At 39.0% G+C, this 15,189-nt stretch overlaps 2 protein-coding genes across 5 annotated transcripts; one reads left to right on the top strand and one right to left on the bottom strand.

Annotated features, from left to right (window-relative positions):
* The first annotated feature begins 2,790 nt into the window (after nt 1-2,790).
* On the top strand, nt 2,791-12,589 carry aifm5 (apoptosis inducing factor mitochondria associated 5). Of its 3 annotated transcripts, XM_068600468.1 has the most exons (19): nt 2,791-2,916; nt 3,142-3,232; nt 3,748-3,857; nt 4,281-4,390; nt 4,477-4,521; nt 5,499-5,580; nt 6,210-6,322; nt 6,420-6,506; nt 6,627-6,718; nt 7,300-7,430; nt 7,978-8,093; nt 8,175-8,246; nt 8,370-8,433; nt 8,924-9,000; nt 9,587-9,704; nt 9,827-9,925; nt 10,196-10,271; nt 10,381-10,485; nt 11,204-12,589. In XM_068600468.1, the coding sequence occupies exons 1-19, from the start codon at nt 2,898-2,900 to the stop codon at nt 11,286-11,288; spliced, it is 1,692 nt and encodes a 563-aa protein (XP_068456569.1). In that variant the 5' UTR covers nt 2,791-2,897; the 3' UTR covers nt 11,289-12,589. The 3 variants fall into 3 exon arrangements, 2 of the variants coding, with proteins under 2 accessions (XP_068456569.1, XP_068456568.1); XM_068600467.1 differs by lacking the exon at nt 11,204-12,589 and having other exon boundaries at nt 10,381-10,651; XR_011079979.1 differs by lacking the exons at nt 10,381-10,485; nt 11,204-12,589 and having other exon boundaries at nt 9,562-9,704; nt 10,196-10,245.
* On the bottom strand, nt 12,501-15,189 carry liat1 (ligand of ATE1). Of its 2 annotated transcripts, XM_068600471.1 has the most exons (3): nt 14,733-15,189; nt 13,331-13,792; nt 12,501-12,595 (listed from the first exon to the last, which is right to left on the bottom strand). In XM_068600471.1, exons 1-2 carry the CDS (start codon nt 14,827-14,829, stop codon nt 13,335-13,337), a joined length of 555 nt encoding a protein of 184 aa, XP_068456572.1. In that variant the 5' UTR covers nt 14,830-15,189; the 3' UTR covers nt 12,501-12,595; nt 13,331-13,334. The 2 variants fall into 2 exon arrangements, with proteins under 2 accessions (XP_068456572.1, XP_068456571.1); XM_068600470.1 differs by lacking the exon at nt 12,501-12,595 and having other exon boundaries at nt 13,321-13,792.

Raw genomic sequence — 15,189 nt, 5'->3', positions numbered from 1 at the left:
GTTTAAATGACCGGTTCAAGGCCACAAGAGGTCATGGATAAAATAACCTCGAAGAGGAAGTACATGAGTTATGTAAGCATGCAACACATGTGCATACACAAAACATTGTTCACTGTTTTGATTACGGCTTGTTCAGCCATTTTATTAAATATTGCAGAAAGGACATTTTGGTGGGTGACATTTTTATCATTTCCCCACTTTTCTTTTTTAATGTCAGTTTACTGGTGGTCTCCAAGTGAGGTCAATTCACTTTGACTTGAGTCAATCCAGGAACAGATCGCTGCATGACTTGGACGTATTTGTTATTGAGAAAGCCTCATGAATTCAAACTGTACACTAAGTTTACATATAGTTGATTTCAAGCCTAATAGCCGCTGTCTGCTGATGTGTGAGCATGTGAGTCTTTGTGTGTTGTTAGCGAGGTCGTCACCTGCAGACACAGGTACAAGACTGTGGGAGAGCAGGGACTGATAGGAGATCAGGTCCTCCACCGTGTGAGGCTGGAGGTAGAAACTGCATGACGAGCAAGAAGAAAGAGAAAGCAGAGGAAGATACTCAAAATAAATGACAGTACAGTGTCTTTACTCAACATAGAGCGGCCCATGCTCCTGCCAGCGAGCTGTGAGCTAATGAAGTGCTGAGTTCACTTCAAACCCCATGTGCTCCTCTGTTCAGGACACATTTCAGGTCGGATACACTTTGAGGAATGAGATAATCTAAACTGCTAAAGTCTCTTCAACACTCAATAGCTGCCCTTCATCACACGCTCCTACCCTCACTTGAACTGACAACAGGTTAAAGGTCACAGCGACATGATGACACGACACCGTGGTACCATCCCGCTCCTTGCAAAGAAACTGTTCAATTGTTCCCAAAGCATATAGATATTTTTTCATTAACTGTTGTTTAACCCAGCTACAAATGAGCTTTCAACATTTCAAAATGATGACAATAAGAAAGAGACAAAGAGGCAAAACACATTTGGCTCAGGATTTCCCTGGACCCGCCCCGAGATATGTTGGATACACTGAGCTCCTCTCTCTTCCCTCTCTCCTTCTGCATGAATTCATGTCCCGTTGGTGAACATCAATAACTCTTCTTCTTCTTACTCGCCTCACAGGTCATCAACTGCTGCCCCATACTTTCTGATTTCTCTTATGTGCAATAATGATTAGTTCAAATGTGCCATACTCAGTCATTAATACTGCATTCCCATCAATATTATAATTCCATTTTTATTCATCCCATTCTTGCGGTTATATTTCACACACTTAGTAGATCCCAATGTTGACTAATTCTTTCATTTATTTACATTGTAGTTATTTATTGTATATGTTTAATGCAGATAATTAACATATTTATCATTTCCTATGTCTTATTTTTATCATTGACTTATTCAATATTATGGTATTTTGCACACCATTTACATTTTAAATAGTCCTTTATTTTCATTTTCTTAGGTTTATTTATACTTATATATACTATACAAGAGCTAATGTAACGAATAGTTTTGCCCAGTGTGTCAACTGAACATTGTCTCTATTTTCCTGATAGTTACCCGATACTATCATCAGTTCAGCTTTCTCACATCTGTGTATGTATCAAGACAATTAAAATAAACAGTTGAATATGTGAAATAAAGTATTACTCAAGTACTGTACAGTATTGAGGTACATGTAGCTACTTTATTTGAGTATTATCATTTTCTGCTGCTTTATACTTCTTCTCCATAATTCAGAAGGAAGTATTGTACTTTTCACTCCACTACATTGATCGACAACTTTGGTCACGTTAGTTACTTTGCAGATTTAGATAATAGACTACAAAATATAATTAACAACTAATTTATGATGTATTGTTTAGATCGTATTGATCTATGTGAGAAAATTCACAAGCTAAATCGGCAAAGTAATAAGTTTGACTTTAACCGGCAACACTGAAGTGATGTTAACATTAATGTGCCGATTATTATAATTTAATTATTTAGAATACATTATTGCACATTTTGTATAGTGACTTTTACATTTGGTAGTACCTGCAACAAGTGAAAGATATGAAATGCTCTTCTTATTCACCCACTGCTCCTTTGTCCAGATTGAAGACTTTTCTGTTTGTGCTGCCTTTAATTGAACCAGATTCAATGATATTAATCGATTTCTGCATCTCACGACTGCATTTTATGTCTTGAACTGCAACTTTTACCCTATTTGTTGCTTCCTGACTGTTTTGAATGTTTTAATGAATGTTCTTAACTGTTTTAAAATCTTGTTTTCTTCTGCGTTATGTTCTGATGCTTTTAATCGCCTTGTTGTTGAAATGTGCTATACCAATAAAGTTGCCTTGCCTTGCTCTACTGAACTACTGCCGTGTTTCTAGTGTTTAATAACAGATTCAAAACCCTTGGGCTTTGCAGTAATGAATCTTGAAACGATGTGTGAATGATAGTTGGCCTGAATCCGGATTCGTAAGTTGTGCTTTGTCGCCTGTCCATTCAGTCGCCTGCTGCTGCCTCGTCAGCAGTTCTCTATGCCGCCGTTGTGAAACACAAAGGACCCCCGTCGCCTTTCTCTGGAACAAAACCGCTGCTGAACATGACCACTGACATCACTGGTCATTCAACGGAGTCCCAAAAGTAAACATTTTGGTTGATTTTTGCTCAACTTATTGAAACCCCACAGAAACGTCCACTTTTTCACATTGTCTCCCAGGATCAAGGGATGAGGTTTGGGGATGGACCGGTTGCCGTGGAAACATGCTCTTATCCCAACATTGAGCTAATGAGCAGAAAACAAACAGGGGACCGATGAACAACTCCTCTGAACGGATCATCTGACAAGCTTTGAATGTTTCTGGAAGTTTTGTGCACATCTTTGTGTTGTTACAACTGAATCACTGACATGTCTGGGACCAAACCATGTGAGTAATCTGGCTGAATATTTATAGATTAATCATTAAGGTCGCCTACTATATCCATGTTTCACTGAAATAACAGCTGTTTAATCATTGGGTGTTTTCTGAGTGTCTTAAATGATCTGTATGTAGGAAACCGCTGATGTAGTTTGTTTAACTCCTTTAAGGTCCTTTGAAATATGTGTGCATACGTGCACGCTCATGTGTGAGCATATTCTTGCGTCTTTTCAGCTCGTGAGGAGTTTCCGGACTCTGATCCAGAGGACACATCAGAGGAGCTGACTGAGGTGGTGTGTCTGGAGTCAGACCTGCAGGATGGACAGTAAGGAGGAGGGGAGATGTTCACAGCCTGAAACCTCTCTTTACTCAAACATCAGTACTTTACGCATCATTGAAATATAACATGATTTATGCACCATTAATTGACAAATTCTGACAGCCGCACAAATATGAAACCAAGCCTGTGTCACCGACAAATATGACAACCTGCTTACACAGCATGAATTGTCAATATTTAAAGTAGTTAAAAGCTTAAATTAACTATTAGTCTGAGAGTCTGTCTGAGAGTAATATTTATCCCCAGGAGAACATGAATATCTGTAGCTACTCCATGCAATAGATTAAGATATCTCAGTCTAGACTAATGTGGAGGATTGATTGACAGATTGACAGATTGACAGACTGACAGACGGACGTTAGCATCCCTTGAGACGTAATGCTAACATGGCTAGCTAAACGATACCAACACAGTTTACACATTCTAGTTTACGATTCAATGGTTCCAGTTTACTTTTCTGTTATATTTTGTATTTTGTGTTTGTTTGTCTGTTACTTTAGGATGATGGAGGTGGAAGTAGGACATCACAGCGTGCTGTTGACACGCAGCGAGGGCAAATACAGTGCTATTGGTAACCAGTGTACGCACTATGGAGCTCCTCTCAGTAAAGGTAAAAGAGGCACAAGATTGTGAACAGAGCAACAGAGCCCACCTTTATTCAATTTAATCATATTTAGTATCAAGCATATAAAGTTTACTCGCCGTATTGATACATTTCATCTGTACAGATTTTGTGTTTCAGTATTGTGTCTTGATTGGCCATTAACACTTCATGCAACATTTGGGCAAACACACTGAGAATCCTTTTTTAGGGAGATAAAACAGCTTTAATGTATAACTCTAGTACACCCACAGTTAGCGTTTCATGGTAATACATTATTTTCAATGTGTTCTGCAGTTTAACAGTTTGTCCTAAATTATTGCTTTTCTTAACACTAGCACAGAGTATGTAAATGATGTGCTTGATGTGTGTGTGTGTGTGTGTGTGTGTGTGTGTGTGTGTGTGTGTGTGTGTGTGTGTGTGTGTGTTCAGGGGTTATTTCAGGCAACACGGTGCGCTGCCCGTGGCATGGTGCCTGTTTCAACATCCAGACTGGAGATCTGGAGGAGTACCCCGGCATGGACTGTTTACCCTGCCACAAGGTAGAAACCAGACAGACAGACGTAGCTCATTAATACGTTTGCTCTCATCGTACTGTCACTTTAATTACTCTTTTTCTCCTTTAAAGGTCAACATTCGAAACAACAAAGTGTATGTGTCTGTAAACAAAAAGGTAAGTGTACAGTTCACTTCTCTGTTTCAGCTGTTTCATGTCATGGTGCTTCCTGTTTCATCAGATCATTGTGAATTTACTTTGTTCGGTGTTAGAATGAGAACACATTAAATGAGTCTGTATGTACTAATTACATAATGTTGACAGTTTGCACTTAAAGTGGATCAAGTCCTCCCTTTTAAAACCCAAATGTATTTAGTTGGATTGAAATCTTTAACATAAATATAAATGACTCATGCAAATATAGAAATTATAAGCTACTGCTGATTAGCTCTCTGCTAAAGTTGAGCTTTGTGCATCTAAGCTGGGAATGAAGCCAGCTGTGCTTTCCAGTACCCATACTATTTTACTTTTTAGTATGCCAGATTTGCTATATCACAAAACACATGGCAAATGCAGTATGGTAAAAATATAAGAGCAAGAGGGTCAAAGTTTAAGGTGCAATGTTACGACGAAGTAGTATGACCCAATTGAATGCATACTGCATGCAGCAGTACGTACTTCGTAATGGAAGCTGCATCATGTAAAAGTAAAATATATATATATATATATATATATATATATATATATATATATATATATATATATATATATATATATATATATATATATATATATATACATATATATATATATATATATATATATATATATATGTGTGTGTGTGTGTGTGTGTGTGTGTGTGTGTGTGTGTGTGTGTGTGTGTGTGTGCGTGTTTTAAAATTCATCGGAGCATTTAAGTAGATTTGAATTTATTTGCTAACTGGAACAAATGTGAAGACAAGAAGGTTCAAACAGCAGCAAATGTAAAGAAACAGAGTTTCTACTTTGTAATGATATATATTCCCTTATCAACATTCATTGTGTGAGTACTATATTTGGAATCTATTGTAGGTGACCAACAACACATATTTCACATTTTAAACCATTTTCATATGTAACTTATTATTTCTGTTGTTGTTTTCTACATGATTCAGACTCTTAAGCAGGAAAAAAGAGTAAAGCATATGGGAGCTGCTGTAGCAGGAGTTTCTCACACTGTTCTGCTGCTGGGAGGAGGTGAGGACCACACTGTATGCCTCTGTGTGTGTGTGTGTGTGTGTGTGTGTGTGTGTGTGTGTGTGTGTGTGTGTGTGTGTGTGTGTGTGTGTAATCAGTTAATTGTCAGTGATGAAAACATTTGTTGCAGCCTGTTATCAGTTATGATGCATTTACTAAGCAGAACTACTATATTAATAACATATCCTATAACATGCTGACCAGCATGTTTTTCAATTTTATTTGTATTTTTATTTCTTTATTAACTTTTCATAAGCATGAAGAACTAGAACATTGAATAAAACTGGAAAAAAAAAAAATTCAATAATATTTGTATAATGTACATGGTGAGTGCAAGTCTGGTAGATATTGTACATTGTCTATTGATATAGTGAGGTGCTTCATTGAAACTGCATCGATGAGTATGTTACTATGTATGGTGAATCTACATAAGCATGCAGTTATGTACAGGAATGTAATAAACTACTAGTTGTGCAATACGATATTAATTACTAGAAGAATAGTCATGTTTATCATTTTAATTTGTGAGTGGCCAGGAAACATAACTGGATGAACTGAAGAATAGAGATTACAAATAATATAATGAATCTCAGAGTGTGTGACAGTGTGTTAACTCTCCGTAAGCGCAGGAGCTGCGTCGCTGATCTGCGCTGAGACGCTGCGGCAGGAAAACTTTGGCGGCAGAATCCTCATGGTCACAAGAGACAACCTTTTACCTTACGACAAAACACGACTCAGCAAGGTGCTGCGGAGGAAATGAGATGATGCGTACAGCAACATTTCAGTGATGAATACGTGTGTGTTTTGTATTGACTACCATCCTCATCCTCATCGTACAGGTAATGAATGTGGAGGACGACAGCATCCTGCTCAGGAGGACGGAGTTTTTCCATCAGCACGACATCGAGGTGTGGCTCCGCAAAGAAGTGAGTTCCTTCTCCATCTCCCGACGTACAGCTGAAGTTTTGTAACATAATTCCTTCATAACTTTCTTGTGACTACAGTCTACACTTGATACTTTTGGTAATTTGAACTGTACCACACAGGCCCTGTCGGTGGACACAGACATGAAGACGGTCACATTTGACGACGGTTCAGTTCAGAGCTATGACCAGCTTCTCATCTCAACAGGCTGCAGGTACACACACACACACACACACACACACACACACACACACACACACACACACACACACACACACACAATGCAGGTGTGCATGTGTTTTATTTGAAACCAGGCTAGCCTGAGCCCCCCGGCAAATTAATCCCCAATAAATGGGTCCACTTGTTTTCTTATGGAAAATGGAACAAATACATAAAATATAGTATAATATGAGCTCAAAATATACTTCCCAGTTTTGTTGTAGTTGCCTCAAATCGCAAATATTTGTTTAGATTAGATATGATTGTATTGTATATCATTGATAGATGGATGTCAATAGATTTTTTGTTGAAACTGGTTGGTACAAACTTACTGGTTGGTACAAACTTATATCAAGGCTCATAACGGTGTGCACTCTCTCTTCACTGTGGGCTTTTCTTGAAACGCTCTTAGAAAATCCTGCTGACTGGACTCAGAAACAAAATATGTCTCTCAATCAACAATGACCAACAGCAGATGTGGGTGCAGATGTGTACCTTAAAAGAGAAGGTGGTTGTTGTTGGAGCGGCACTACGGTGCACTGCGTTGCTTATAAACAGTCATGGCCTGTCCTTCAGAGCGAAGGGTCTGGATGTCCCCGGCATGAAGCTGGACAACGTCAGGATGTTGGAGACTCCAGAGGACGCCCGGCAAATCCACACAGCCTGTCTGGGCTGCAACGTCGTCCTCGTGGGAACCTCTTTTGTCGGTACTGTGTTTGCAGTGCACAAAACACTTTTTTTTTTGTGTCGTCTGGTGATGTGTCGGTAATAGAGACAGAGTGTAACAGAGTGTAGAAAAATCCTTTTTTTCCCCAATTGACTTTCCTATTTATCACTTTCATAGATGTCCAAAACCTACAAAAGTCTGTAAAAGGTTATTGAGCCAACAATATGAAAATATACTTTTCCTTTAAATTACTTTCATTAAATCCTTAGTGTTTCTATTTTTGCATTTGAGCACACATCTCATTTCCTGTTTTCCTTGTATATGCCGATGAGATGGGTGTGTTCATGTTTTACTCAGCCAATAAATATATATATATATATATATATATATATATATATATATATATATATATATATATATATATATATATATATATATATATATATATATATATATATATATATATATATTTGTACTCCCTTGTTATAATTGAATTCAAACCACATTATTGAATGATGTATTTAGTTTTTGGGGCTCCATACACTTTGTTTCTCTACTGCACCTTCATTAACACAGAATTGTTTCAGGTATGGAAGTCGCATCTTACTTGATAGACAAAGCCTCCAGTGTCACAGTGATTGGCAGCAGTGAGCTGCCGTACCAGAACACACTGGGTCGTGAAATTGGAAAAGTCACCATGAAGGTGAGACAGAGGAAGTCCTGTATTACATCCTCAGATTCTTTTGTTCAGCTACTTGTAGTTTGAACTCTATTGTCACTGCAGATGCTGTCAGAAAATAATGTGAAATTCTACATGAATGATAACGTCACAGAGATCAAAGGCGTGGATGGCAAGGTAAAGCGGGAAGACACACATTGTGCTAATTTGTTTTATCTCTTTAAATTCAGACTCCAACATCAGCAAAAACAAAATGAAAAAAGAAAATATAAATCTCCTCGTTGTCCTTTCTTCCTCAAGGTGAAGGAGGTTGTGCTTAAAAGTGGGAAAGTTATCCCTGCAGATGTTTTGATTGTTGGTATTGGTGAGTGCAATGCAGACATTTATACACATCTCCATAGAATTTATGCATTCATGTTATGCTTTGTTGCTTTATTACTCTTGAACAGCTTTACATTCAACATTTCTGTAATGCACAATCACTTCATACAAAAAAGTGAAATGTCTTACAACCTAGAATGCCTATTATACATTGTATTAGCAGGATTTGTTAATTCAGTAACTATATTTGAGACACTGGTAAGCTTATTTTGTTACCTCTGGGCAGAGATGTCGAGCCGCTTCACCCTGTTTCAGTCTTTGTGCTGAGCTAAGACAACATATTATTTAATTTATTGGACAGATATGCAGATGTATCTGTCTTTTTTTCTGTGTATTTCTCAAAATGTTCAACTTTCACGTAAGAGTATTTTGTACTTCTCTGATGAATTTGGTGTTTCACAGCAATAAACAGCTCAACAATATTCCTACAGAACATGCCCGGTCACTTTTGTCATCTTTCTTTATTCCTCCAGGCATCAAACCAAATTCGGAGTTCCTGCGGGGCAGCAAAATACAGATGGACTCCAAAAACTTTGTGACGGTCGACAAGGTGAGCCAACAACCAGCTGTTCACCTGATTATCCAGATCTCATTCTCTGCCTTCATGCACCACACATAACACACTTACAGGACCCCAAACATAACAGTAGTGTCAACAAACATGTGCTTTCTCATGTGCACAGTATGTTGTGCACCATTAATCAGCGGCCGGTATTTACAGACACAGGAAGTCAGTCCAGAACAAATAAAAGGTGTCAAAGAAAACACTACACGAGATCTGAGTCAAAGTGATGAGGATTGGTCAGAAAAACATTGAGGTTTATAGGAACACAAAGGCTGGACCACTAAAGGAGCGCACAGACTAAAAGGAGGGTGATAACAGACATTCACACACACACACACACACACACACACACACACACACACACACACACACACACACACACACACACACACACACACACACACACACACACACACGCACACACACACACACACACGCACAAGGGCAGGAAGTAAAGTATCTGAAACAAGAGACAAACGTTATTGTATCGAAATAAAAGATTTCTAAAATGAGTGAAAACTGTAAACCCACATGACATGAGAGCAGAGTAAGACACATCTCTCTCTTGCAGTACATGCGCACCAACACCTCCAACGTGTACTGTGGGGGCGACCTGGCCAGCTTCCCCCTGACGATGGCCAAGAACCGACTGGTCAACATCGGACACTGGCAGATGGCACAAGCACATGGTAATGTCGTAACAACGTCAATGTGGTCACAACCTCCGAGACAGGTTGAGATTTAAAAGGCAATATGTTGTCTAGCTTTATTTTGAGCTCAATGTAAAAAACTTTACTTAATTGTTTTTAAGGGAGGATAGCGGCTCTGAACATGTTGGATAAGCTAACTGAACTCAGCTCAGTTCCTTTCTACTGGACCGTCCTACTGGGTAAAACCATCCGATATGCAGGTAGGCGCACACACACACACACACACACACACACACGCCAAATTGTGCCTTTTTGTTAATAAGTATGTACAGTATCATTTGAAGTTATTGATGTTTTTGTTTGTATTTTCAGATTTAAGTAAACAATTAACTCTCTAACTGCACTTTCATAGAAGAGGAACAGTGACACACTTAATGCAGAAACTATAGTCACTAAATGATGATGAATTATAGATTTGTTTACTTGTCTCCATTAAATGTAACTCATGTTTTCATGCTGCTGGTGTGCAGGCTATGGGGAGGGATACACTGACATTGTAATGAAAGGAGCATTTGAGGACAGGAAGTTCTTGGCATTGTACATCAAGTAAGTGGAGTTAAAAACAGCTGCTGTTGTTGACAAATACACATGTCATTCCAGAATGAATACATGTTCAAATATGTCATTTTGATTATGTAAAAAATGTCACCTGTAGGAATGATGAGGTCATAGCGGCCGCGAGCCTAAACTACGACCCAGCAGTGTCTGCAGTGGCTGAGAGGTTCGTAGCAGGAAAAGTCATCACGAAGAAAGAGGCTGAGTATGCAAAACCTGCTCTTCCTTATTTCCATCTTTGGATCATAACATTGTCTGATGTCTGAATTGAATCCACTTCTAGGAAATTATCATCATGTAGAGTTAAATACATCATCATAGAGCTAAATGTGAACACGCAATAGAATAAAAAATACTCTTAATTATTAAGTCTGAGGCAAGAGTAGATTTACTTGTTGACCCAATGTAATATTTTACTCTCTTTTTTAATTTGAGTACAATTTAATTTAAGACATTTACTGTGTTTAAGTGTGAATATAATATATATATATATATATATATATATATATATATATATATATATATATATATACATACACACACACACACACACACACACACACACACACACACACACATATATACATATAAAATTTGTTTTATTTATATTGAATTAATTATCTGATTTAATTGATAATGATTTAGGATAGGAATATACAAGCATTATACTTCTACCCATACCTTTTCCGTCTTTCAGGTTTTGTGTATCAAATTGTGGCTTTACTTACTTGTATTGTAATGGTTGACAGAAAAAAACACAACCAACAAACAACAAACTGTACCGTTGCCCCCAAAACAATCCGGTCTGTGACTCGAATGCAAATGTCGGCGATACATGTGAGGAATGAACTGGGGCTGATCATTGCATTAAATGATATAAATCCACGTCAAGGCATGTTCTCTCTTTTTCTTCTCCGTGACAGATCAGATGACCTGAGCTGGCTGCAAATGTCCCAGTCTAGACTTTCCTCTCATCTTCTGCTCAACACATCTTCTATACGATGTTGACATGCAGCAGAATGCCATTTGTCTGTCTCCTCGTCCCCACCTCTCTCACTGAGGACAGAGAGTTTGGAGAGGATTAAAGTGTTTGATTCAGAAGAGATGGACCTCACACAGCGAAATGTATATTTACACGGTTAAAGTATTAGATTCAAACTGTGCGTCATACACTCAGTGTTCATGCTCGGGGGACTCCACCACGCAAACAACAGATACCTCAGACAGATGCAGCTTTTGGGACTTCTTTTATAATGTTGATCTTTTTTTCTTCTTTCTATTATTTCTTCAGAATCATTGATTTAATTTCATGGCTTTTTGTCTTAAGGGATAGTTCAGTGACAGTTCAGAGACATCACAGTTAAGATGCTTCAGATGTTCTCTGCTGTTCATCTTTAAAAGGCGGTGTACAATGCCTCGGGATGCTGGAAAAACACAAGTGGCCTTAATGCCCACTGTGGCCATGTCCGTGGTCTGATCGGTGAGTCGGAGGGGGGATTATGAGAACAGAGGGGAGTGCTCAGCTCTTTGAAGCAGAGATGCTGAAATAGGCAATGGTAACAAAACACACCAACAGGGCACAATAGGCCTTCGACAAACAGCACACAAATGCAGTGTGACAAAACCTTCACAAAAGAAATGCTGCGTTTTTCTCTCTTACGCCCCTCTGTCTCTGTGCCGGTCTGTCACTGTCTTTACTTCACACCTCCATATTTACTGTGAGCTTCACTGTCCCTTCCTGTCCACAGCATACAAGGTGTATCCAGGATGCAGACTTTTCAAGGCCAGTACCGGTCATCATTTTGTACGATTTTGTATTCTGGATAATGAATTCAGAAGTTAGTAAGGGGAAAATATGTTTTCCCCAACTGAACAAATTCATTACTTAACAGACTAAGGTTATTCAGCAAATTCATGCAGAAAATAATATTAAACAACATTGATAAATGTACATTGTCACTGGTATAAATTGTCATACATATTGCTTTACGCTCTTGAAGCTAAATGTAAAATCATTGTTATCTCTCCGCTCATGTCCCTCGCAGTAGAGCACACTGACTGCCCTAGTATTCCTACAACCTCGTCTCTTGGAGTATTGTATTTACAGCAACATACTGTTAATAGCTTAAAGTATTAATGTATCCAATCAACATCTTTAAGTCTTACTTTGCACCCATACATATTGTTACAATAAGTCATATAGCATATTTTGTGTATCAGCTTTATTCTCCAAAGGATTCAAAGTGAAAGATGTTCTTTGCCTCTCGGTCTCTGTGCTCTCAGTCTTCTGGCTTTGTTATCAATGCAAAGTGAACCTTGATGCCCAGGGAGAAATAACAGGGATGTAATTGTCATTTCAACATTTTTGTATTTTGTTTGAATGTGTTCATGCATAAAAAAATCTCAGGGCACAATACTACCGTCTCTTTTTGCATTCATTAACTTATCAGTGTTGGAGCATATTTACTCAAGCGGGACGGGTGATGTTTCTGCCATCTCACACCCAGCTTTCTAAGATTTATTTGACAGGCTTTTCAAAGATTTTCCCTTTTAAAGTGTCTTTTTACGTTTTGTCAACAGTATGGAGCAACAAGACACAAATAGAATGAGAGAGGGGTAACGCCATGGCTGGATTTATGACTTTGCACCTCAGATCGCTGGTGCAGCAGGTCAACCAATGTGCTTATTTGAGCTTTAAACACATTTTATGAGATAGTGTGACAGCATGGCAGCAGTCCCATTTCAATCAGAATACACTCCACAGCCTCTCTGCTGGATAAATTGCTTTCCTACATTTTGTAGTTCTTACATTATAGGGGTGAGAAATATATCATGCCACCCTCATCCATTTCACCCTCCTCTACCTCACAGACGCAGATGTAAGGAGGGTTTAGTGATCCTGATGGGGTTTCAGACCTGAAAGATCTACTTTGAAGTGGAGTACTTTTCTGGAAGTGTTGCATGATTTAGAATCAGATGATAAACATGCAAACCCTCTATTGTCCATTGACCAGAAGCCAGGAGACCATCAGCACAAGGCTCTCACTCACTTCTTTAATTCAGTCTGTGCAGTGACGACTCCTGCTGGTCAGATTCAGTCAGAGCCGTTTCCTCTTTGCTCTCTTGAGGAACAGTCTGTCTCAAGGCAGCCTGGGTTTCCTTTAACAGAGCGTCTCTGTGTGCATTGTAACGCTGCCGCCTGTTGGCCCTGTACAGCTCCAGCCTCTTCTCCTCAGCCTGGGGGTCCTCCAGCACTCCCTCCCACCTCAGGGTCTCCCTGGCCTGGACTGTGAGCAGACCGATGTTGTTGGTTGTGTTTGTAGCTGTCAGCAGGGCTGGTGAATCCTTAGGGTGTTTTTTACTCCTCCGGCCGCTGCCAGCAAGTCGTTCCCTGTTCTTTTGACTGGATGCTCGGAGCTCGGGCAGCTGCCCTCGAGGCGGATCTGGACTCCGTGGGGGCAGCAGGGACACAGACAAGGTCTCAGGGGGCAAAGATACAGCCTGGGGTTTCTCTGTTGGGGGGGAATATAAACATGGAGGCTCATGCTCACTGCCAAACAAAGCGGAGGGTTTTACTAATGACTTCCTCTGGAGCTGGAAGGCTGATGGCTTGGTTTACACTGTGATGAGCTGTAATAAGACAGTATGGGGAAGCGACATTGGGGGCCATTTCTCTATGCTCTTATAGTTTTGTAAAATCGCAGATTTTTTCATAAGATAACACGTAAACACGTAACACGTAACATGTAAATGAAGTGCTATTTAGGATAGCAACTATAAGAGGATCATTATTTTCATTGTTGATACATCTTTTGTTTATTTGTTAATCAATCAATGAACCTCTCAGTTTGTTTAAATGTCAGAGAATAATGTAGAATGCCAAATACAGCAAACATTGTGCTTCTTTCTCTACTTCATCTGTTTGACAGCTGTAGTTTCTGGTTTTATTAAATGGAACATCGGTTATAAAATATGATGCTTCGTTACAGGTAAACTACCCAACTGTGACGAAAGTAGAATTAGCTCCACCTCCACAAAATACAACATCCATGAGCAGTAATGCGTTAACAATGTTAACGCTGTAATACAATGTCATATTGAGTGTGCCCATTTTCCTAGACAATGAGTACTTTTACTTTTGAAGGTATATATAATATCATTTGGTTGAAAATGCTTTTTATATTTCATTTTGAATGCAGGACTTTTACTTGCAATGAGAGACTCTCTCTCTCTCTCTCTCTCTCTCTCTCTCTCTCTCTCTCTCTCTCTCTCTCTCTCTCTCTGTATGTATGTATGTATATATATATATATATATATATATATATATATATATATATATATATATATACACACACACACACACACACACACACACACACACACACACACACACACACACACACAGCAGGTGAAGTACTTGTATTGAATCAATGGATTTAAATAAATGTTTACCTGTATCTCCTGTGATGGAAGCAGTTACTTTCTTCCTTTTCTTCTTCTTGTTCTTCTTTGTGTTGCCAGAGCTCCTGAGTTGTTTATCTTCCGGCATGATGGAGTCTGGACATAGAGCTGAGGATGTGAGGCTCAGCAAGTTCACCCAGTCTGAGAACGATTGTGCCGAAAGATAAACGACTACTTAGATAAATGAAAAAAAAAAAACATTAACGTGGGATATATACGCGGTAACAGTCTTTAAGAAGAGTGGGAACTTCAAAAAACAAATGTAACGCGAAGCCAATGCTGAGCACGAAGAGCTGGAAATCTTCCTTGACGCACAAGTGAAGCAGCTTTAGTCCCGCCGTATGAAATACGGTTGTAAGTTGCGCAGCAAGACTGAAGAAAGTGGACAAAAGCCGGGATGCTGTATTGCTAACTACAGCTGGTATTTCGATGTTGTTCCGGGATCTCC

The sequence above is a fragment of the Clinocottus analis genome, unplaced genomic scaffold (assembly GCF_023055335.1).
Source record: "Clinocottus analis isolate CAN_PGR_092001 unplaced genomic scaffold, fCliAna1.0.p SCAF_5, whole genome shotgun sequence".
NCBI classification, from domain to species: domain Eukaryota; kingdom Metazoa; phylum Chordata; class Actinopteri; order Perciformes; family Cottidae; genus Clinocottus; species Clinocottus analis.
This window is presented reverse-complemented; position numbering and strand designations above follow the sequence as displayed.

Bases quoted from the DNA above. Each gene is read 5' to 3' on its own strand.
- liat1 (XM_068600471.1), bottom strand. From the start codon at position 14,829: ATGCCGGAAGATAAACAACTCAGGAGCTCTGGCAACACAAAGAAGAAC. The intron at 13,793-14,732 runs GTAAACATTTAT...CCCCCCCAACAG, and splicing joins TTCCATCACAGGAGATACAG to AGAAACCCCAGGCTGTATCT.
- aifm5 (XM_068600468.1), top strand. The intron at 4,391-4,476 runs GTAGAAACCAGA...TCTCCTTTAAAG, and splicing joins ACTGTTTACCCTGCCACAAG to GTCAACATTCGAAACAACAA. The intron at 4,522-5,498 runs GTAAGTGTACAG...TACATGATTCAG, and splicing joins ATGTGTCTGTAAACAAAAAG to ACTCTTAAGCAGGAAAAAAG.